The 25,734-nt window shown below is 36.2% G+C and overlaps 1 protein-coding gene across 1 annotated transcript; it reads right to left on the minus strand.

Moving 5' to 3' along the window:
• Positions 1–3,446: 3,446 nt before the first annotated feature.
• LOC145202623 (inactive tyrosine-protein kinase 7-like) lies at positions 3,447–25,076 on the minus strand. The gene is made up of 23 exons (XM_080080566.1): positions 24,954–25,076; positions 23,998–24,181; positions 23,800–23,936; positions 22,019–22,121; positions 21,641–21,828; positions 20,984–21,137; positions 20,271–20,419; positions 16,065–16,196; positions 13,612–13,749; positions 11,396–11,538; positions 9,744–9,867; positions 7,103–7,228; positions 6,796–7,040; positions 6,427–6,616; positions 5,923–6,064; positions 5,793–5,854; positions 5,508–5,660; positions 5,330–5,432; positions 5,051–5,213; positions 4,919–4,987; positions 4,552–4,703; positions 4,255–4,433; positions 3,447–3,993 (listed from the first exon to the last, which is right to left on the minus strand). The coding sequence occupies exons 1-23, from the start codon at positions 25,012–25,014 to the stop codon at positions 3,788–3,790; spliced, it is 3,303 nt and encodes a 1,100-aa protein (XP_079936692.1). The 5' UTR covers positions 25,015–25,076; the 3' UTR covers positions 3,447–3,787.
• Positions 25,077–25,734: the final 658 nt, after the last annotated feature.

The following is a 25,734-nucleotide window of genomic DNA, read 5'->3' on the forward strand; positions in this document are numbered from 1 at the left end:
ACAAATAAAAATCCGCGTCTCAAGAAAACACATCATTCAATGCTACGTGGAAACGTGGAAACGTGGAAACGTGGAAACGTGGGAAATTTCATTTGCTTTGACTGTGTACCTAATATGCAAGGAACTAACTAACAACAAAAAGTCGAATGTCGTGCGACATAAAAATGTTTTTACAGGGGCATTTTATTTCAAATTTGAAAAGGTCTTTGTGGCTCCCATTGTTTGTTTGCTATGTGAAATTGGTCCGAATGGTTTTTAGAGTGGTAAAGGTTGGCGAACCCTGATATATGTGCTTATTGTTTAAAGGATAGTAAGAGTATACTATAGTGAGCTTAACCTAATAAACTTAACTAAACAGAAACCTACGCACAAAGTTTTTTGACAAGGATCAGAGTATCGTATCTAACGTTTTCTAGTGTCGCCGTCCGTGTGACTTCCGAATATTCTAAATTTATTCCAGGATAGAAGTGTTTAGATCCCTAAAAAGGTTAACGCAGCGGTTCTCAAACTGGGGTCCCCGCTCCCCGGTCCTTTAGGGCGGTAGTTCTCAAACTGTGCGTCGCGACACCCTGGTGCGTCGTTTCAATTTTCCAAGGGCGTCGCAGAATAGTTCCGTTTCGTGGCTTTTTGCTGTTGTGTCAATAAACCTAACTTTAAAAATTAGTTTCCTCATTAATTTGTATTTGCTGGTGCGTCGCACGTCCAGAAAACTTTAACAAAAAAAAGTTTGAGAACCACTGATTTAGAACATTTTGCGGGAATCGCGAAAAGGTGGAAGTAGTTCTATATTCTTATTTGGTGTCAGTTTGTGCTACTGAATAAGTTTAAATCAAAGTGAAAGTGAGAATCGACCATCTCCCTTGCTAAACAATAGGCTTTATTGCATGACAACTAACAAAAATGCAATTGTTCGCGCACAATCGTAATGTTTTTTGTCTTGTCTGTGATGCCAGATTGGATCATTGTTATGAATTCTGCAATCAACTTTCGTTTTTATAAAATACACATTCAGGCTTTACGCACCGCGAGCCCTCGCCATAATGGCAAAGCAAAGAGATTATAAAATCTCTTCGGGCAAAGGGACCGTTTAGAAAAAATAACGAAAAAGTTTGAGAAAAACTGGGTTAACGCAACCGAGATAAATTTTGTCAGGGATTGCGTATCATGAAATATGGCAATCCTATACCAACACCATAACGAGAATCAGAACTTCGCTTTCACAAAGGGGCGTATAGAGCTGAATTTTTATTTAACGGCTATAAATGGGTTGGGTTGGGAAATATTTACATAAAATTTTTACATTAGCAACTAATTTTTTGGGTTAGTTTTGTTGAATTTTAAGTGCTAATACCTAACCCCGACCCTAATAGCCCTAACCGTGATCATTTTTGGAGATATAACCAATCAAATTTGGGGCGTGATTCTAGTATACTTGATGACAGCTTCCTTATTTGAAACATGTGGTACGAACAAAGAGTTTGGCACAAAGTTTCTGGGTAGGCGGAGCGCCGACTCGTTGGCAGACTATTTGGTTGCACTTGGCAGAAAATTTGGGTTTTTGGTTACAAATACATATTTTGTTAAATGCTTGGAAGACTGACTTGATTCGATACATCGGCATGTCATGATTTGAAAACGAGTAACCTATGCCGTTATTACTGGTTTGCATAAACGCTTCAAGGCTGATCCCAGATTCCCAGTATCAGCATGAATATATGATTAACTCAGTTTGTAGGTATTGCGGTGCCACGTGGAAAGAATTTATTTGCCACTGCTATATTGCTCCAGAAGCTGTGGTACGCCTCATCCTCGTTGCTATCAGCCCACTTGGCAGCGGGAGCTGTCGTGTGCCAAGTTTATGTAAAACACGTTTTATTTGGACTTTATTCGTGTGGATTTGTTACTTTAACTTCGTAGGTCTATTAAGTATTGTCACGAGACCGAGCATCGATTCCATGCAGCGATAGTCGATGTTGAGAGCACGGAAACGTTTCGAACACGCGTCTGTCATGCAGCAGTATACTATAGGTTATGTTTGCGCCAGAATTTGCAAAAGCTAGATCGGGATTAGTTCCGGTGTTCCATTGCCCAGAAAAGAAGCTGGGTGGGCACTTCGTGTTAACGAACAGGACAAGTGGGTTGTTATCTGCCCAATCAGCAATGTATTTCGTCCGACGAGGTGTTAAATCCCCACCATGTGTCATGGGCGCCGGCAGAAATTTTTCCAAGGGGTCAAATTTTAAAAAAATGCACACTTGTATGGATATATTACTAAATCAAGTAATTATGTATTCATGGCATAAAATATATGCAGTAGATTTGCGTCAACGATGAAAAATCCCCGCACAGCCACGCAACTATATATAGTTTATGAAACATTTTGTTCGTTCAAAAAGCATAAGCAAGGCAGAGGCTATGAAAACAACACCAGATAAGTAAACAATGCAGACATCGTTAAAGTCGCTTGTTTAGACATTTGCTTTGACTTTGTCAACTTCCCTTCTTAGAGCATGATCGTTTTTCAGTTATCAAGTTTTTCGAGAAAATGTTGTAATTTTGGGGTACTTTGAAATTCCAGGGGGGGGGGGGGGGGGGGTGTTCCCTCTTGCCCCTACGTGCCGGCGCCCATGCCCTGTGTGCTGAAAGTTGAAGTCACCAGCATATACCACTGGAATGGACGATGGTGGCGACTTGTATACTTTTCTTCTTTGTAGGTCAATGACGTCTACCGGTCTCGATCTCTGAAGTTTTTAAAGACCAACAAAGCTCCAGCTACATCATGTGTAGCTTACAAACGTGACCATGCTAGGATGTTTGCCGAGAATAGATCCAGCTCGTGTACAGTTGGGGATCACTAGCTTATCTATAAACGTGCAACGGGCTTCTTGGAGCAAGATGACAAAGGCTTTAATGGAAAAAAAACTAGCGTCTTGATGGAAAGGAGTTTGCTAGCAGTAAGGTGCTAATGGTTTCATTGCAGTATTCCGGGTTGGGAAGCTGGATGCGGAATACCGTTACTTCTTTAACACGACTGACTCTGAAAGCCAGCACGAGAGTTTCTGCTTTGATATCAGACTTGTTTTGGCTCCTAGGTTGTCGTCATCGACAACTCATGAGGGCACCACGTGAAGGTGTCTGTTTGAACCCAGCAATTTTAACATCTGTATTTTGAAAACTCATAGTGTGGTCTTTGAAAATGACAAAATGTTTTTGAATAACCATCTGATCGCTCATAAAATATACAGTTTAACTAAATATTAAGAATAAACCTTTAAAGAAACCCCTTGTTTAACACCAGCATAGCCTAGGATAAATTTTGTAATGTGCCCAAGTCGGTTTTACGTATTTTCGTCTAAAATTACCTTACTATACTTCCAGTAGAAAAGTCGCGTTTTAAATACAATTATGCCAATACAGTTGGTTTATAACATGGAAAAAACGACCTGCGAATTTTTTTTTTCTTTTATTCGACAGCAAGTAGGTAAAAAAGACAAGGTAAAGTTGAGAGGTAACACACAAAGCAGCAAACAACAAAAATTGTTAGCCAAAGCATAAGGATGTGCGCAAATAAACTGCGCTATGACCGAGCAATCCGGTCGCCCGTTGTTGTAATGAGAAAAAACAAAGCTTGATGTTGCAGCATGGGCATTTATTCATAAATTGGGGAAAAAATACTGTACATAAAAAAACCTGAGCAAAGGTGACGTCATAACATTTCTACACGTCACAAAACCGATTATGAGATCACAGTGCAGTCGGTGACGTTGCCACAGTTCAAATGTTACTTTCATTCGTCCTCTCGGTCATTTGTGACGTCGGCCTGCACCGTCTGAGGAAGTTCACCTTCTCCGGTAATAGTTTGTAATTTTTTCGTGATTTGTTTAATATCGGGTCGATTTGTTGGTGAAATTTGACAACATTTAGTGATGAGTGACGTAAACCTTTTGGATCCCTCCAGTGGCGGGAGAGCAGCTGGTTCACCCTGCTTTGAAGCTGTTTAAAAACGTGTAAGCGATTTAGTGGATTTGGGTTACAAACACAACTGTTGTTTAAGATGGGCCTAGGCATTTAAAACTAACCGTAACATCATAACTCGTAAAATCTTAGCATGAAACTGATTGCGAGTAAAAGAAACTACAGCAGAAAACCGAAGACATCCAAAACCTCTGGACCATTGACGGTTTATTATTTTAAAACATAGCATAGCAATTGCGTTTTGTTTTATACAATACGTAGATTTAACTATTTACATACATTTTATATATTCCTCATCTGTGAGATGGTCGTACGGAAATCTACCGAGATTAAAAATTTCCCAGCAAGTCACAGCAAACGACCAGACATCAGATTGCGATGAAAACTGATAATGGGATATAGACTCAGGCGCCATCCATCGAACAGGAAGAAGCCTACCATCGTGTTTCACGTATTCACTAACAAAACAATTAAACTTTTCATGATCGAAAACCATTGCAACAGAGTCTGCACAAATTCGAAAACCAACTAAAATTGTGAATAAACTTGGTAGAATATGCTTGACGCAACACTCACTTTTCAAAGCCCTCGACACTAAGGCCAAGCATTGAAATCTTCACAAGCAATTGCGAACTGACAACACAGTTTCGAGTTGCGATGTCTTTGTGTACCAGACCATGTTTGGCAAGATGTTCCAAGCCACAAGCGATCTGACAGCAGATGCTCATCTGCAACACACAAATTCATTGCACAGTATTACCAAAGTTTTTGAAACGCAATAGTTACGCCACTGGTATTGAAAGTGCATTTTTTCTGATTTCTTTCCCTGTCTAACCAGGTAAGACATTGATGTTCTTTTGATCAACAAATGACATCTTTGGGTATCAGTGGTACAAAGCTTTCAGTTGAAATTCCTGTTGTTGCCAAATTCTATGGGAATTACCTTGTTTTGTTTTGTAAACTTTGGAATTGTTCCTTGTTTGGAGGCTTGTAAACATAACTTCAAAATTCCCTGTAAAGTAATTGATGTAATGAAATTACTAACATGGCTTTTGCATATAATATAATAACCTACCCATTCCAGATACTCCGTAATAAGGCAGTCAGGTTTAAGATAAGATGATGATTTTCCACTGATAGCTAAAAGCTTTACAACATTGTCATGGTTGCATTTGTGTAAAGCATTTATTTCATGATTGAATTCTGAACGGTAAGCTTCCATAACATCAGAGTTTTCACTGTACATAATAGTAGGGAAACAATAAATTAAGAGATCAGTTTAAAAATATCTTAAATAGATGAACTGCAGGGAACATGTTTTTTTTTTCAACATCAAATGAAGAAAAATTCTCACTTTTGTGTGTCCAATGTTTTTACCATGACAAGAATGTCTTCTTCAAGATGTGGAAACAATCCAGGTGCCTTTGATAAAAATATTTCACCAAATTCGCCTTTGCCTAAAAAACAAATATTTTTACTGCTATTCATAATCATCATTCTACTAATCAAAAAGTCACATAACAAAAACGGACCAATCACAGTTACAGCTTCTATATTGGATGAGGGGTACTGGAGATTTTCAATGTCTGGATCCAAATGGCTCAGAACTGACATAGGAATTCCGTTTTCCATCATTATATCATCATCATTATGATTGCTGTGTAAATGACCATTTCTTGAGGAACCTGTTGTGAAATTATTGTTGTAAAAGTCAAATTTGTCTAAACATGATCTTGGAGACAGATTATTTCATAACACTGAATTACTAACAACCAAATCTGTTTTTTTCACAGAAGCAAAACAAAAAAATCACTTACCATTTAACATTCTTTCTTCTTCAGCAGTGGCTTTATTGCTACGTTTCTTGCGGTGACGGCCTCTTTGTTAAAACAAGAATCAAACCAATTAAACACTTTTTGAGTAACCATTTATTTACAATTTGTGTACCTGAAATAGACGATAAGTGCTACAGTAATAAGCACATAAGCAATTCCTCCACTGACGGATAGAGCGATCGTTTGAATAAGTTGAGTTGTATTTCCACCACTAGGTGTCCTATTATCAGTGGGAGTGATCTCATCACTTTTTTCTGATGGCAATAAAGTAACCAAGCAATTTTAAATCTGCTCTTTCAGAGTGGTTTGGCAAATTAGCAATGTCATGAATGTTTGGTTTGCAGAATTTATTTGGCTGAATCAGCCATTTTTAGGAGACAAAAATGATATTCAAATGCAGTACATATGACTTTGTGTCACAGCAGATTCGGTTAAATCGGCTAAATTAGTTTGGCAAAACTGCAGAATATTCTGCTTTGGTTTGCACCTTGTAAGTGAAATTCATCTTGCTTTGAAAATGATCTTGTACTCATTAAAACAAACATGACATAATAATTTTTATTATTTGTTTGTTTTTATCTATTGACAATGTCAAATAAGCAATCTGTAGACTTACGTGGGAAAACTTGTAGAGTAGCCGAAGCAGAAACAATAAATTCACAAACTTGATAGGAGCAGGTGTACATCCCAGCATCAGACATCGTAACATGAGGTAACTCAAGGGTGCCATTGGGCATTACTTTAAATTGTGAGAAGGGTTGGACAGAGCTGTATCTATAAATATGCTCATCATGCTTCCACACAACCTGGCAACATACAATAATTTTGAATCACAAAACCTTTCTTCGTGGGTATTTAAATTGCTTGTTTGCTATTTATTTGAAAAATTTCACATGATAAATACAGAGTTGCATGAAGATTCCAAGCACAAACTAAAAAAACAACTCATGTTGGGCAGCCTGGTGGAAAGTCGCAATGAATTTACCTGTCCACTATTATCTGCTGATGTACATGGCAACTTCACTGTGTCTCCATCATAGGCAGTTTCATCATGTGGCGATTTAATTATGACTGGCAAATCAACAACATTTATTTGGATGCGCTTTGACAAACTGACACTAATACTTTCATCTTCGGTCACTTGGCATTCAAATTCACCAGACTGAGAATGAGTTGGGTTTTTAAACACAAGTGACAAGGAACTTCCATTCAACACTGTTTCTGGCATTTCTAAAATAACAACCCAATATTATGTTTAGAATTGGTTTGGTCCTTGATAAAGTTAAATTTACCCCCTCCTCCAATTTGTCTCCAGATGATGTTGGGGGAGTTGGCCCCCGACACCCCACAAGTAACAAAACTCTTTCCCTCACTTTTAATGCACACATCTTCCAGTGGTGGAAAAAATTTTAAGTTCTCTGTTGACAAAACATGTAAAATAATTTTGTACATACCTGTATGATAAAATAGAGGTAACACAATTCTTGAATTTATTCCACTTTAAGTCCATTGTATACTGTTATGTTAGTCAAACTAGAAAGGTGGCTTTCCTATATATTTCAAATTAGTAACAAACTAGAAGAGTGGCTTTCTGATATACTTCCATTTTATATATTCTATACGATATTTACCAATTTACTATACACATCATTTGATCTACACATATGATTGTTTTTGTAAACAAAAACTAATGGGTCCCCACACGCATGTTTGTGCGGATTTACGGTAAACAAATGTTGCGGTGATTTTTACATTCTTAAGGACAAATTTTTAGAAAGCATTAACCCAACAATAAAAAAAATTGTTCGTATTCTTTTTGCACTATTATTGTCATGTAATTACAAAAACATTAAAAAAACGTAACAAAGACTTAAATCTAATCTCTTGCTTTAACCCAGATATAGTCCTCCAAGGTCGGGCAATTTTTTTGAGAAAGCTGTAACAGTTGTGTTACAGACACTTTAAATTAAAAAGCAATTTGCTACAAGTGTATACATAACAAATTGTTTTTCATATAACTTTGTTTCGCAAAATGAGTACGATTGACCTGTAGTAACCTCTCAGGGTGCACACGCCAAACGACTGTTTGACCTTTTGACACCGTTTTCAATAGCACGCCGTCATTCGTGTTCAACAATACTGTTAAGCCTAATTTATACATGCCTTGAGTATTGACTCCTAAATTGATTGTTAAAAAAACGCTACGTTATGAAGAAAGTTCTGAGCTGTGTTTGTAATACCGACAAGTTGACCTTAAGTAACCCGTGATCATGCGGCGGCCAACCTGACAGCGAGCATTTAAAAAAACATTTATTTGGCAAAAAAGTCAAGTTAATTTTTTCATCTTAACTTTTATTAACAAAGTTTTTCTTGACATATACAAAACCGAAGCACGGTTATTAGGCTTAAATCACGTCATAGGTGTAAAACCTTCGCCAAAACTAAAAATGTGAGTGATAACTTAATAAAACGACATAGCATTGCTGTGCAAAACAGCTGATTTCTAATCACTGAAATGATGTCTCGTAAAACGTCTGTCCGACGTCAAGCTGAGCCCTCCCGCTATCGTAAACCAGTGAGTTACTCTCTTGGTACTTCTGCCTACAGTGTCTTTCTTGACCAAACGAGCGTTAGACACATTTACGTTTCGGGGGCCTGTGGGTGAATCTCTGGGTCATACGGGGTCAAAATTCACATGGACCATCTTTAGACCAATATCTGTAATGTGTGTAAAATTGAAAAAGTTTGAACCATTCTTTCTTGACCAAAACGTGGGAACAATAGCCGCGCTAAAAATTTCACGTTTTGGGGTGCTGTGGGTGAACCGAGGGATCAAACGGGGTCAAAATTCACATGGACCATCTTTAGACCAATACCTATTATGTGTGTCAATTTGAAAAACTTTGAACCCTTCTTTTTTGACCAAAACGTGGGAACAAATCCGTGCTAAAAATTTCACGTTTTGGGGGGCTGTGGGTGAACCGAGGGATCAAACGGGGTCAAAATTCACATGGACCATCTTTAGACCAATATCTGTAATGTGTGTAAATTTGAAAAAGTTTGAACCATTCTTTGTTGACCAAAACGTGGGAACAAATCTGCGTTAGAAAGAAAAAAAGAAAAAAGAAAAAAGAAAAAAGAAAAAAAGAAAAAAGAAAAAAAGAAAAAAAAAATATAGACAAAAACAATATGTGTCCCCTTCATGGAAGGGGACCCATAATTAGTAGAAAGCATCAACCAAACTTCAAAAGGATTTGTCCATATCCTGTTTATATTATATTGTCATATATTTACGAATAAACATAAAAAACTCTCCAATCTGAGAATTTAATGTTTAAATTTAGCTGTGCAGGGCCAGTTTTGAAACTGTTAAAACTTTACTAGAAAACCTGAACAATATTACGGACACTGACAAATTGGGAAGATATTTTGCAGCTGAGGTATTAATAACAAATTGTTTTTCAGTAGGGAAGGGGACCCATAAATACTTTAAAATATGCTGCAATGTGCCAATCAAAAAAGTATGAAACTCCAGAATCATCTGCTTTAGCAAGTATAGCCGTTTTTGAAAACTGTACGTTTTGGGGGGCTGTGGGTGAACTGAGGGATCAAACGGGTCAAAATTCACATGGACCATCTTTAGACCAATATCTATAATGTGTGTAAATTTGAAACAGTTTGAACCATTCTTTCTTGACCAAAACGTGGGAACAAATCCGCATTAGACGGAAAAAAAAAATCACAGACAAAAACAATATGTGTCCCCTTCAGGGAAGGGGACCCACAATGTACCAAGATAGGTTTATAACATTTACTGGAGGTGGGATATTGCGAAAACAATTGTCTTTACACATTTTTGGCATATAATGAACAAAAAGCTATTTTACATCATGAAAAAAAGACTTTATCTTGCCCACATCAAATTCACTTTACCTGCAACAAACAATCGTGCTTTGTTAGAATTTCCTTCTGCTGCGAAGTTTATGGCTTTGCAGTAATAACTTCCTTCATCAGATTTGACCACATTCACTATTGTCAAATCTCCTTTACTTAAGATCTGCAATATAGATTAAAAGGTCGTTAACAAAGAGAGCTAACATTAGTGTTTGTTTGAAGGCAGTGGTCAGCAACCTTTCGCATGGAGCTGGCTAAGACCAAGATCAGTCACACCAGGCCACTTCTTGCTTTTAATTAAGTTTTATTTACTGTTTGCCTTGTTGTTAAAACTCAAATTTTCCTATTTTTCAGTTACATTTTACCAACATTGAAAAAACTCGGGACATTTAATATTAAAACCTGCCGAGAGACTTTCAACTACCGTAATTTTCCGTGTATAATGCGCAAAATTTAATTAATTTATTGTCCTAAAATCTGGGGTGCGCATTATGCATGGGTACAAAAATTTTTGAAGAAAATCTCCCTCGAAATAAAACTTGAAATCACACCTCTCTTCTTGTTTATTGTCAATCGCACATCACATTCAGCCATCCTGCCCAACACACTTAGTCAGTAAAATTCATATTTGACGACACATCGTTTGATGCGATGGTGCAATCCTTGATGGTGTGTTATTGTCAAATATTGTTTGTTTTTTAATCTCCATCGCAGACCGGATATCATGTGGAGGCCGCCATTACAGTACTAGTTTAAAAATCGACACCTATATGGCGCTAGATATTCGAACTCGGCGGCGGAAATTCGGATCCGATGCGCAAGACATGTCAGCTATATAAAGAGCGAGAATTCAGTTCTCTACCTATTAGTTTCAATTCACAGTTTAATTAGCAGTTTCATCAAGATGGCTGCTGTTCACTTCAAACACGCTCCATACGAACACAATGCTCTCGTATCAGACGCTTGCTCGATCACCTGCTCGTTTGCTGTCATACCCTACACAAATCCGAAACATTTCTTCGCTATCGAGTTTGCTAGCGCATGCGCAGTGATACTGACTGGCAGAATAACATCCGGTTGTTCCCAAAGATGCTCTTTTTTCTGAAATAATTTTACGTTTACGAAGTAAGAGTCAAAGTTTGGGTGCGTATTATACATGGGAACAGGCTTTTTTCCAGCATCGACATGCCATTTTTAGGGTGCGTATTATGCACGGGGGCGCATTATGCACGGAAAATTACGGTACCTTAATTCTGCAACCTAGAGCACGTAAAACACAAGTTGAGTTACTTTTTTAACAAGTATTAAGTCATTTGTGGGGCAATAACTAATTATTGTGATGAAATAAAAATATTCATCTACATTAGTGCACAGATAAACCGAAAAAAATGAATGTTGTTCAACCTATTACGAATTAGGTGATATTTTTAGTCAAGTACATACTTCTATAGGGTCACAGGCCACATAACGTTGCTTAACAAGTTGCAGGCGCCCGTTTAAGGAACTAAAATCTGCAAATATTTTTACTTTTATAAAAAACAATTCTTAAATATTGTTACATTTAATTTTGTTCTCCACAGGAGGTGGAACAATTCAGACAAACCCAACCACTAAAAAGTACAAAGTAGTATCCCAGTGTTAAACATTTTCAAATACATAGGATTTCTGTGGCAGCTTTTTGGTAAACATACCATCCTGATTGAACTTGTTAACTTTACTTCATCTTTATACCAAATAACAGAAGGAAATGGCTGACTTTGAATTGGACAAGACCATGTTACATTTTGTCCTTCGTCACATCTTTTTGATTCTAAAACCCCAACAACAGGTGGCACTGAAAAAAATAGTTGTTGTTACACTAATACTTTAATCAGTACACGAACACAGTGCTACTTAAACTTCGATACAGGGCATTGGTACAACGGCAGTTGACTGTCAGTATTCTGTCAGAAATTTTTCAGTTGTAAAAATAGGAATATACAGTAATTATACTATTGTACTTTTTGATGCCAAATTGCTGTATGGCAGTGGTTCTCAAACTTTTTTGACCGCGACCCTAATCTGAGTTTTACGAACATCTCACGACCCAAGCATCAAACATAAAAAAATGTATTTTTTTTCTGATATGCATGAAATAGAAAAAGACACAGTCAACCAGTTGTAGTACACAGTACTATTAAACAAAACAAATGATTTATTCATTTAATGTGATTGATGAAACTGAAATTTTTCCTTCATAATATATTCAATGCATGGCTTTATTTTTCATTGAGGAGACCACTTGATATTTTTTATTCAGTAAAAGGTCTGTGATTCCACTTTTAACTGTGCTGTTTGATAACGAGACGGACTGCAATTTCGAGGCCACGTTGTCGCCACATAGGAGTCTGGCCATGTAAAAATGGCTGCAGGCTGAACGAGCTCGATTTGTTCGACAACACTGCATAACACAGTGGCTTTGCAGCAGATCATTAATAGAAGTGAATCCCAAATTATTTTTTTGCTTGCACGAATACTTACTCATCCTTAAATGCTAACTGTTACATCTCCATGTTCAGTTTCACATGATTAACTTGTCCTCTTATTTCCCGTGCTATGACGTTACAATCGCCATGTGCGTAACAGTTAAATTGGAAGGCTATTGTCTGTATGTGGTAATGATTGGTTCATTTTACTGTACAACATGGTCGAGTGAGGTGACTTTACTACTGCATTAAGTAAATTCGTTTGTGTTTACTTAATGCAGTAATAGTTCGTTTGGGCAGAATTGAATCACCATAGCGCGACCCATACTTTGAGAACCACTGCTGTATGGAATCAAATATATGTGGAGCAAACAAGCATTTTTTTAGAAAAAACTGGTATCCGCAAAAAATTTAAAAATGTTACACAAAGCTGATAGGAGCTTACATAAACTTGATCATTTCTAAAACTAGAAAGGTGGCTTTCTAATATACTTCCATTTTATATATTCTATATCCTATTTACCAATTTAATATACACATCATTTGATCTACACATATGATTGCTTTTGTAAACAAAAACGAATGGGTCCCAACACGCGTGTTTGTGCGGATTTACAGTAAACAAATGTTGCGGTCATTTTTAGACTCTTAAGGACAAATTATTGGAAAGTATTAACCCAACTTTAAAGTTTTATCTGTATTCTTTTTGCATCATTATTGTCATATTATTACAAGAACAATAAAAAAAAAACTGAAAATGCGAGTGATAACTTAGTAAAACGACATGGCACTGCTGCACAAAAACAGATGATCACTGAAACAACTGTCTCATAAAACGTCTGTCTGACGTCAAGCTGAGCTCTCCCGTTCTGCACTAAATGCCTTAATCGAAAACCAGTGAATTGGGGACTTCTATCTTATTGAAAGTGTATATGTATTATGGGCTGTAAGAATAAATATTTGGTTGATTAAGCAGAAATTTAAAATACTAAACGAGTAACCTACTGCAAACAATTGTTTAAAATTTCAGCACATTAGGGCTTGTATTTCTGAAACTAGAACTAAAACCACTTTTTTTCTGGGTTTAAGGGGTGAAAAATGGGTGAATCCAATAACAAGTTGGAAAATTCTTTAAAATACCTTACATTGCACCAACCAACAAATCATGAAACTCCTAGATTACATGCTTTAGTCAGTGCAGATCTTTTACTAAATTTACGTTTTTGGGGCCTGTGGGTGGATCGCTGGGTCATTCGGGGTGAAACTTCAGTAGGATAGATCAATAGCTAACATCTGTGTAAATTTGAAGCATTCTTTCTTGACCACATGCATATAACAAACAAGCATTAGACAGAAAAAAACACGGACTAAAACAATGTGTCCGCTTCATGGAGCAAAACCATTTCTTTCCTGGGTTGATTAATAAAAAAATATAAATGTACCTGGAAATTTCAGTGTCAGATTAAACATAACTGAACCAGCAATGTTTTTTCTGATGCATGTATAAACACCAGCATCAGACTGTTTGGCATGATCAATTACAAGCATGCTGTCAAATTGGGAGACATGGCCAGTAGGATCTGAAAAAATAATAATATATTACTTACTTCTAATAAATCAAACTTTTGTTATAGCAAATGGACATACACTTGCAGGCGTACACATTCACTGTGTTATATTACTGCAATGGGTAGCATGGTTGTTTTTGCAGGGAAAAGGGACACGCTTTCCACACAGGCAAAGTTGCTATTTATAAATTTTATGAAACAAACCTACTCTAATACACTAGTTAGTTAATAAGAAGGTTGGTGATTAATTTTGTTTGCCATATACTATGGAAAAGTAAAAACTTACAATGCTTGTTCTGGGGAGACTGTTATGGCTTTAAGACAAAACGTAGCAAACAACTGCCTACAATGGTATAGACCAGGGCATCTCAAACTGTGGGTTGCAAGCCTAATTGGGGTCGGAATAGAATTTTGGGGTCACGAAACATCATGGGTTATTATGTCATAGTCACAATAAACGTGGGGACACTGTTTAAAAAATTCACCCGTTTTAGGGGGCCAGTGGGGTAAATATTGGGGCTGCAGGGTGAAACACAACAATCTACACCTGTAAAATGCAAAATAAACAAACTGTCCAAATTTCATCCAATTCAGACGTTGTTTAAAAATTCACCCATTGTAGGAGTTAGTGGGTTAAATATTGGGGCTACAGGTTGAAACACAACAGTCAACGCCTAATTATGGTAAATGAACAAACTGTTAAAATTTCATCCAATTGGGACATTATTTAAAAATTGACCCATTAAGGGGGGGGGGGGGGGGGGGGGGGCTAGTGAGGTAAATACTGGGGCTATCAAGTCAAACAAATCAAATGGTAGATCTGCATTGCCATATCTACCATCTGTGAAAGTTTCATCCAAATCCTTTAAAGATTGTTACCAAAAGTGCATGGACAAACTTCACAGCAGAAAAAAGAAAGTGAGTGAAATCAAGTTGTGTCCCCTTCAAGGTAGGGGACCCTTAATTATATATTTCAAGCACATTAAAGCTTGCATTGAAGATAGGGGCATATAATAACAAGTTTCTAAAAGGTTTCTTTCAGAAAAAAGGAATTACAGAGTTAAAAAAAAAAAACAAGAGGAAAAAAAACAAAAAAAACCCAGAAGGGTGGCTTAGCACATACTGCCCTTGCATATACACTATAACCTATTTTAAAACATAAATATATTTCCTATGCTTATTTTGTATTGGGTCCCATATTAGCCATCGTCTTTTATAACTTTAGTCGTTTCTGCAGGCAAAAACTCATGGGTCCCCACACATGCAAAGTTGAAAATAATGCAATTCAAGAGATAACCATGAGAAAGTCTGGTGTTGTAAGGTAAAACACAGTGACTGGCACTGGGCTTAAATAATAATACTATGTAGAATACAAACTACAAAATTAGATTCACCCCAGATATTGTTTGAAGTATGTCCTATTTAATGTTTTAAAAAACTGACCCATTTTAGGGGGCTAGTAGGGCGACTAATTCGGTTCGACACACAAACTAAAAAATATATAAAAACCACAATGACTCAATCAATAGTACTGCAAAATTTCAGCCCAATCCGCCAATGTTTAAAATTTCGACCACTAGAGGTGTTTTGAGCAACAACCGTTACTGTTTCTGACGTCATAGGGCTGTTAACAAGCCCCTAACTGCCATGGCGCAAAAACAACCACCAAGCAACACACAACTGGTTGCCCTTGTAACACTATTGCTCCAAAGAAATCTTTCGTCTGTGGTGCCCAGTAACATACAAATACGTTTTACACTTTAGGGGCTTGTGGGGTAAATGTAGGACTACAGGGTTGAACACAACAATCGACACCTATAAATGGCATACTGTACAAGAAATCCAAATTTCAGCCAATTCTGACACTGTTTAAAAACTCACCCATTTTAGGGGGCGAGCGGGGTAAATACTGGGGTTATCAACAAAACCAAAGTGGGATGCACATCTACATAACTATATCTACCATCTATGTAAATTTCAGCCAAACACATCAAACATTTGATGGAAAAATGAGTCGGACAAACTTCCGGGAAAAAATACCAATTTTAGGGGGCTAGCGGGGTAAATACTGGGGTTATCAACAAAAACAAAGTGGGGTGCACATCTACCTAACTATATCTACCATCTGTGTAAATTTCAGCCCAATCCATCAAACATTTGATAGAAAAACGAATCAGACAAACTTTGGGAAGAAAAAAAAAAGGAAGAAAAACAAACAAAAAACAAACAAACAATTCGAGTAAAATCAATATGTGTCCCCTTCAGGGAAGGGGACCCATAATAAATTGTCACAAAAAAATAAACATTACACAAAATAACAACTTTACCAATGACTTTCCCATCTTTCATCCACGTAAGTTCATTAGGTGGATTGCTTTCTACATCATTGCAGACATATTCAAAATTTCGACCAATTTCTAAATTCTCGGTCTTTTCTGACAGCTTGAAGTGACTTATAGCTGTAAAAAACCCTAATGTTAAACAAAAAAGTAATAGCAATTTAGTGTCAATGTAAACTTACAAAAGGAGGGTACAGCTGCATCAGTTCTGACAAACAGTTTGGCATTACATGTGAGGTATGACAAACAAACAAATTTGGTTTGTGCATTATTAACTAGGTGACTGTTTATGTTATCATTTCAAATACACTTTGCACAAACAGTATTATTATTTTTTATTGCAATCAATGCATGTTTTTATTGTTTTAGAGGCACAAACCTAAATACTAAGAAATAAATATATCACTTAAACAAAAGATTGGAAACCACTGTTTCATATACAATTGAAAATTTTCTGCTTGGTTTTGCCAATCTTTACCACTTTGCATACAAACACATTTATTACACTTGTATGATCTCTGGATGTTGGCAACGGACCTTGTAACTTGACTACTTAACTGCCCCAACAGATTGTCATCCACAACTGGGTGGCTTAGCATATTCTGCTATAGCACATGCACTACAACCTGTTTTACAGGTATTATATTCCCTATGGTTTTTTATATTGGGGCTTATATTAGCCACTGCCTTTTATAACCTTAGTAGTTTCTGTAGTTCCGCCAGTTTACGTATATCTTTTTCGCTATCACGTGGAGATTACATTTTTCAGCATGTGTGTGTGCACGCCTGTACCCCGACCATGGCAGATAAATTAACAACTAAGTACAACACTACACCTAAGTACTCGGTAATCGTACTCGGTATCGAAGGTATATACATGTGGTACTCGTACTCGGTATCGGTACTCGCTTCAAAACCTGGTATCGTCCCATCACTAGTATGTTCAATAAACTTTGCAAGTTTTATTTAATTCCGGCATTAATCAAAACCTACATAGGACATATTCTGCATGCTAGCCAATTCTGACACTGTTTAATAAACTCACCCAATTTGGGGGGCTAGCGGGTAAATATTTTGGGCTACAGGTTGAACACAACAATCTACACCTATAAATATAATACTCTACAACAGGGGTGTCAAACTCAAACAACATTAAGGGCCAAACACAAACTTTTGAGTAAATCGGGGGCCGCACTATCGCAACATTTGTTACAGTATAACATGACAACAAAAGATATTGCATGATTAAAAGGTAAAACGTTCATTATTGCCATTAACTACATTAAAAAAATATTTTGATTAATAACAAACATTTATACAGTGTAGCAGAGTAAAAGAACCAGCTGTATTTCATTGCTTTGTGTAAAAACAATGGCAAACTAGAAAAGTGGCTTGGACAAATTTTCACAAAGCATTAACTTAACTTTAAAAGTTTTTGTCCGTATTCTTTTTACATCATTATTGTCATATAATTACAAAAAATTGGTGAAAAAAGAACGGGGAAAATACTTTCATTTTAATCTCTTGCTTTGACCTCGATATTGTCGTTCAAGTTCAGTTTTTAAACACATATTTTCCTAGAAAGCCTTAACTGTTATATTAGACACTATATAAAACTAGAAGGGTGGCTTAGCACATATTGCCCTTGCATATACACTATAACCTATTTTAAAACATTGATAAATTTCCTATGCTTATTTTATATTAGGTCCCATACCATCTACTGTCTTTTATAACCTTAGTTGTTTCTGCAAGCAGAAACTCATGGGTCCCCACATAGGCAAAGTTGTAGATAATGCATTTCAAGAGATAACCATGTGAACGTTTAGTGTTGTAAGGTAAAACACAGTGATCGGCACTGGGCTTAAATAATAATACTATGTAGAGTACAAACTATATAAATTTGGATTCACCCCAGATATTGTTTAAAGTATGTCCTATTTAACGTTCCTTTTCAAAGAAACGAAGGAGTAAGTAGTGGCATAATGGGGTAAAACAAAAAATAAATAGCAAATTCTACAAGCTGTCCGGTTTTCACTCAATTCGAACATTGTGAAAAGGGTCACCCATTTTAGGAATTAGTTGGTTAAGTTGTGGTGCTACAGGGCAAAACATAACATTTGAGGACTTAGTATGTTTAATAAACTTTGCAAAATTTCATATAGTTAGGACGTTTTTTAAAAGTTCATTTATTTTAGGGGGCTTGTTGAGTAAAGTTGGGGCTACAAGGTAAAACACATCAATTGAAACCTACAAATAGCATAGTCCACATACTACCCAAATTTTATCCAATCCCGACACTGTTTAAAAAACTGACCCATTTTAGGGGGCTAGTAGGGTAACTAATGGGGTCCACCACACAAACTAAAAAAATAGGAAGCCTCAATGACTCAATCAATAGTACTGCAAAATTTCAGCCAAATCCGCCAATGTTTAAAATGTCGACCACTAGAGGTGTTTTGAGCAACAACCGTAATGTTTCTGACGTCATAGGGCAACAAGCCCCTAACTGCCATGTCACAAAAACGTTCACTAAGCAATCCACAAAGTCACAAACAAGTAACATACAACTGCTTGCCCTTGTAACACTATTGAGCAACAGAAATCTTTCGTTTGTGGTGTCCAGTAACATACAAATACGCTTTACACTTTGGGGGCTTGTGGGGTAAATGTAGGACTACAGGGTTGAACACAACAATCGACACCTATAAATGGCATACTCTACAAGCTATCCAAATTTCAGCCAATTCCGACACTGTTTACAAACTCACCCATTTTAGGGGGCTAGCGGGGTAAATACTAGGGTTGTTTGGACAAACAAAGTGGGATGCACATCTACATAACTTTATCTACCATTAGGGATGCGCCGAGCCGAGCCAGAACCCGAGTACTCGGTACCGAGCATCGCTGTTTTTAATGCTCGGTGCTCGGCCGAGCAGTTGCACAAACTGACCCGAGCATTAAATTTGCATATTCATGCCCTGCTAAGATACGTAATTAGTGTTCGAAAGGGTGTCTATGAACAAAAACAAATGATTTTTCAAATGTATTAGATGGTGGAAAAACGTGTACTTCCGAGGCCTGTACAGCTTAATACACCGCTGGTGACGTAAGAGACCTAGTAGAGCTAAAACGTAGAAAGGGGATTTTTTGAGACGTCATAATGCACCGAGCGTGCTCGGCCGAGCACCGAGCATTAACGTGAGATGCTCGGTGCTCGACCAAACAGAACATTTGCAGTTTTGGCACATCCCTATCTACCATCTGTGTAAATTTCAGCCACATCCAGCAGAAAAACGAGTCAGACAAACTTTGGGAAGAAAATAACCCATTTTAGGGGGCTAGCGGGGTAAATACTGGGGTTATCAACAAAAACAAAGTGGGATGCACATCTACATAACTATATCTACCATCTGTGTAAATTTCATCCAAATCCATCAAACATTTGATGGAAAAACGAGTCGGACAAACTTTGGGAAGAAAAAATAAAGGAAGAAAACAAAACAAAAACATTTCGAGTAAAATCAATATGTGTCCCCTTCAGGGAAGGGGACCCACAATAATCAAGAATAGTGATTGATAGTGTGCCCTAAATAATGAGAGACATTGTTATAAGTTTGTGGGTCCAAATGGCGTGAAACACTGACACCCAAAATGGTATGTTATAAAAACTGTCAAATTGCATTTCACTCAAATATTCTAAAAAAATCACCCATTTTAGGGGGTTAGAAGGGTAAATATTAGCGATACAGGGTGAAACACAACAATTGACAGCTATAATGCTAAATTCAACTTACTGTCAAAAATTCACCACATTTGGACATTATTTACAAAATTCACCCATTTTCAGGGGGGAGTAAATATTGGGGCTACACAGTGAAACACAATAATCGACAACTCCAAAAGCCAAATTTAACAAACTGTCCACATTTCATGCAAATCTTTACCCATTTAAAATTTTACCCATTTCTGGGGGTCTAGTGGGATAAATAGTGGGGCTATTAAGTCAAGTGAAACAGATGGCACATCTACAAGACTATATCTACTATCTGCAAAAGTTTAATCCAAATCCACTAAAGATTTCATGCAAAAAGTGCATTGACAAACTTCAACAGAAAAAAACAAAACAGAAATGAAATCAAGGTGCGTCCCCCTCAGGGATGGGGACCCATATAATTGATATTTTCTACATACTTGCAAGTACAACTTGTGTATCGACTGACACAGCTGTTTTATCTAATTGTATTGCACTGCAAATATATCTGTCTGCTTGGCCAGCTCGAAATGATCGAAGTATCAGTGTTCCATTTGGATAAATACATCGACGTCGGCATTCTCCCTGTCTGCAACACAATTCATGAACTACATCATGTTTTACAAACAGAAAAGTAACCCGAAATATGAAACTTTTTCTTTTTTTAGAACTTCACTTACTTTATTTCGTGTCTCATACAGGTCAATGTTTACCTTTGTTTGTTTCTGCAGGCAAAACTTATGGCTAACCACAAAGGTAAATTTGTAAATAATGCATTTCCAAAGACATATGTATATATATAACAATGGCAATGTTAAAGGGGAAAAAAAGAATACAGCAATTGTTAGTTCAAGCCCTGCTGATTTTATTTCTTTAATAAAACTGTTTTTGTTGTGACTAAAAGGGTTGTAGAAAACATAACTCAGCCAAAAATGCCAGGACCAAAGCTGTTAAAAGGGACCATTGAGTTTATTGTTTACTAATTTTAAGCTGTGAAATACTCAAGTCTTGTTAGGTTTTATGTCTTTGGTAGCCTTCTTAAACCACATTTGGAGTTATAGGCTTATTTAGCTTCAAAAATCTCAGGTGATTGATGAAACATATTTGTTATCACATGGGGACTGATATTAAAAATAATACTGAATACCATTACTTTGATTTGTTTGTTAGTTGTTTTGAATCCTCGGTGGTCCAAATAATCTTTGGTTTTGGCTGGGCAGTAAAAACACAATCAAGTTGAACAACTGAACCTTTGGCAGCAAATACTTTCTCGGGTGGTCTCTTCACTAATACAGGCTTGCTCACATCTAAAATAATAGCCCTTTTTAAATTGGAAAAAAAACATGTTGCAAGGCAGTGTATGAAGGATTATACAATAAGTAAACAGACTGTATACAAAAACAATAAGCAAACAGGTAGAGAAAAATACCGCAATCAAATAAATTTAAATTTTAAATGATAAAGTTCAAGTAATGCAGTGGTTTTTAAAATCTTCCTAATAACCTGGATTTATTACAAAATTGCTAATGTTGAATTGTCCCATGCAAGTAGAGTTACCATGCATCAGGATCTGGTCATGAACACTGGGTTAAGCATGAAATAGTTTTGAAGTGTTTTGCAGCGGCACCAGATACAGAATACAACAATGGAAACTTACAAACTAAATAACTTAACCAGTAATTTTATTTCCCTGCAGAACAATAGGTTTTAAAAGGCATGAAATAACTTTTAAATAGGGATATTCAACCATTTGTCTTTTTAAACATAATTATGAACAAAAAAACTTTTTAAAATTCATAATGTAACTTACCAATAACATTTAGATGGTAGAGATCTGTGGAACATCTAAGTTTATTCATGTACACAGCGCAACAATTATAACTTCCATCTAAAAGCTGTAGTTTTACATTGCGAAGTGTAAGTCTAGATTTGCTGATGATAACTGTTTCATTTGCTTGAATGAAAGCATTGTTGAGTAGCCAAGTCACATTTCTTGGCCTGTAAAACACACACATGCTCTAATCAATGAACAGCTGCTTGAAGAATTATAAAAATTTATTATGATAAAAAAGTTAAAAAAAATCTTTGCAGGAAAACATATACTCAAACCAATTTTACAACTTGGTTAGTAAGGCTTCAAATGTATTTGGGATTTGCTGTTTTTTTACCAATATTAAAAAGTTCAAACCTTGGTTTTCCATCTATTCCACACTTCAGGGAAACATCAACACCAGGATAAATGCCTGATTTGGATGGAGGGGATTTCAACACTATGTTGTTGATCTCAATCCCTTTAAAAATAGGTACCATTGTCTCAAACTTTAACAACAAACCAGTAAGTCCCAGACAGTATTATAGACACTGACAAATGAAGAAAATATTTTACAGCAACGGCATACAGATGAAACTGCTGAATATCAAGTCGGTTAATCAGGACGGTTTAGTGAATTCCAAACCATTGACCATCATTTGTTAAGAAAAAAGTTGTTAAATGCAACTTGTTTTGTTGGGAAAACCAAATTGTCGCCTAACAACTATTCAAAAAAATGTCCGATAAACGGGACAAACTTTACTAATGGTTACTAACCATATTTCTTTAAATATTGAGTGATAAAATGTTGTTGAAGACAGTATTACAAATGTATATGTGGAGAATATGTGCCTTGTTGTAGAGTGTGTGTTGGTTGTCGGTCTAGCTCGAAGACATGTGACCCATTGCACTATACCGCCAAAGACAGTTTGATGACGTGACACCACGCTCTAGGCCAGTGGTTCTTTACCTTTTTGGTGTGGTTTCCCACTAAAGTCAACCACCAACTACGAATTTCCCCCTCTATTATTTTTATAATGATGTTTTGTGCCCTACGTTAACAAAAAAATATTCTTTAAATGAAATAATTTTGTGAAGCGATTTGGTCTGGAACCCCAAAAGTATACTGCAATCTTATTTAGTTTAATTAGTGCTTCTGTGAGAGATCGAAGTTTTTGGAATATTGCTTTCTCCTCTGCTTGCAATAGTCATTTTTTGCATCACAATCAACAAAGGAAAGGCATTTATTTGCGCACGATAGCAAAGTCATTGATACTTTTAGTCTTGTCTGTGATGTAACAAACGGCCTTTGGATTTGTATGTGTCTTGTAAGCCTTGCTGAAATTAATCTTACATGTTGTTGCGGAAAAATGTTAGGAAAGTAACTTTCTACGATTAATTCAAAGCTGGGTTCGACCCTCTGGCCCGAGTTTGGTTACCTGACTTACATAATTTCCCTCTGAAAACATTAAATTTCCCACTAGTGGGAAATTTCCCACCGGTTAAGAACCACTGCTTAAATGATTGCAAAAATTATTTATAGCTTCACACTATTAATGTATACTTATGTAGACAACATATATGTAGAGGTAAAAGGGTAAATCCAACTAAATGTCAAAAAAGACTTTTAAACACTCATGTTGCATGCACTTTAGTTATACCCAAAAGGCCGAAATTTTTGGGTTCAACTTCAGGTGTTTATCTATCATGTGTGTAAATTCAAATAAGTTGAAACCATTTTATTTTGTTCATACAACAGAAAAAGAAATGGGTCAATAGTGAAAAAAAATTAACACTAAAGTTTAGCGCACTTTACCACACAATCTATAACTTGTTTGCTGGCAAATGTTTAACTGGCAATCTATTGCAGACAACAACTTCCTGTACAAGCATTCACTTCCCCTTTAGTTCAAACAAATCAATTTTTCAATAAATGGTGGCAAGTTCCATTATATTTAACAAAGACATGCACATAACTTATGCTTAACAAACAATAAACAATTAAAGATCCTGAAACATTTTTGAAGATCAGTTATCATATATGCATCACATACAGCTTGCATTACACTCATGTAATCCGATAATAATGTTTGTTTGTTTTTTATTTGCTAAACCATGTACAGTTATTCAACGATTTTTTAACCAAGCGTACGACTTACATTTAATGTTGAGCTTAACTGGAAAGTTCAAATTAAATTTGCTTGTGTCATTTTTCAATGTTGCTTTGCATTGGAATGATCCACTATCTAAACTGCGATTCACCTTTTGAATAAAAAGCTTTCCTTCCTCAACAAATCTGTCACAGATAAACCACAGTAAATAACAGAACCTGCTTAAAACAAATGAATTTTCGATACCTTCTTTGGTTGTTAACAATTTCATCTCCTTCATACAACCATGTCACAAAGTAATCGTCAGGATTTGCTACTGTCAATTCACACAGAAGAATTGATTTGCGTGATTCAATGGCATCAATAATCGATCTCTGTTGAGTGAACAAACTTGCTTTGGAGAAAGCAGTTTGAGTGACCAATAATAAAGCTGTAAGTTAAAAATACAGTAAAGGTTTCTTTGTCCAAAAAATGCAAATCTTTTTAACAGATTTACATTTTAAATTTCAGGGTGTGATAAAACTATATTGGTTACACACAATGCAAAAAGAAAAAAAATGAGTAATTTAATAAACACTGGAATAAAACCAACTAAAAGTGACAAAAACACTTTGCAATGTACCAAACAACAATGTAGGAAACTCCTGGGCCATGTACTCCAGCAAGTAAAGCTTTTTATAAATTTGGAGCAGGTGAGTGTACCTTGTGGTCAAAAGTTTGGGAAGATCAACTTTAGAAAAATAACTGCCATGTGTGTAAACTTGAATAAGAGTAAACACTGCAAAATTCAACTCGTGAACTGCATAAGAACAAGCTGTAGTTTAAATTAACCACTGAATGTCACAACTTTGATAAACAAAACCAAAGTTAAGTTTGTTTGCTAGGCCTGTTTTTTTGTAGCATTTTGTTAGTGAAGTTTCTGATCAATATATATTTGTTTTGAAAGTTCTTTTGTTTAGGCACACTGTTTTCCCCAGTCTTTTCGGCATTGTTTTGGTAGCAACTTTTTTTGTATCATAGATAAAATGTATCTTTTATAATTCATTGCTGTTAAGATTTAATATTGCACAGTTAAAAATGAAAGAATAATTGCATTATTCTACAATATTCTAGATTCAAAGCAATTTCTTCATACCAAGAACCAACTTATCTACTTAAAACATCCACATAAACAAAACATAGTCGCTTCTAATTCAACTTACCAGCAACAGAAAAAAAGGAAGACATTTTTGAGAATCTGCTCTTCTTAAATCGGCACCACATAAAAACAACGTTACGTTATATTTAGCAGAACCATGTTAAAAAACTGTATAAAAAGACGAAGTGCAATTTAACCTTATCATGTATGTTTGAAACAAAATAAAAACTTATTAACCAATTATACAAAAACACAAGTAAACATGATTAGAAAACACGAATCTTGCTTCATATTTTTCTGCTTTGATTTCATCAAGTTAAGTTTCACAACGGTTCGAGTTGATGTACGATATTTGAAGACATAATGAATCATAGATGTAGTATCTATGAATGAATAAACCTGCGATTTGTTACAACATTCCACCAGCAATTATTTTATTTTGCCTTAAACCAAAACCACTAGCTGTGTAAAAGAGTCATCAGTATTTCACAACTCAAATCCAAGATATACCGGCAGTCACAAGTTGTAGGTAGCCTATTTGCCAGAAAAAAATTTGCAAGACAAATTATGACTTTCGGTCAGCAAAGCAGATTTGGAAAAAGTTTTTTGTGTCGCTCGGACAGTATTGTAGACTACGATGTTAAAAACTACAATCCTTTGCACCATTTTCTCAAGGGTGGATTCACTGGATTGTATTGCATCTTCCGGGCCGATTCATGCTTCCCATCGTGGGGCGTAGTAGGCAGGATGATATGAAGCAGCTGTCTACCCGTCTGCACCGCACTCACATGCTGGGTTGTTTGCCGAGCCCTTTTACGTATACATTGTTGCTTGAAAACAAGCGA

This window comes from Phallusia mammillata, chromosome 1 (assembly GCF_965637545.1).
Source record: "Phallusia mammillata chromosome 1, kaPhaMamm4.hap1.1, whole genome shotgun sequence".
Lineage (NCBI taxonomy): Eukaryota > Metazoa > Chordata > Ascidiacea > Phlebobranchia > Ascidiidae > Phallusia > Phallusia mammillata.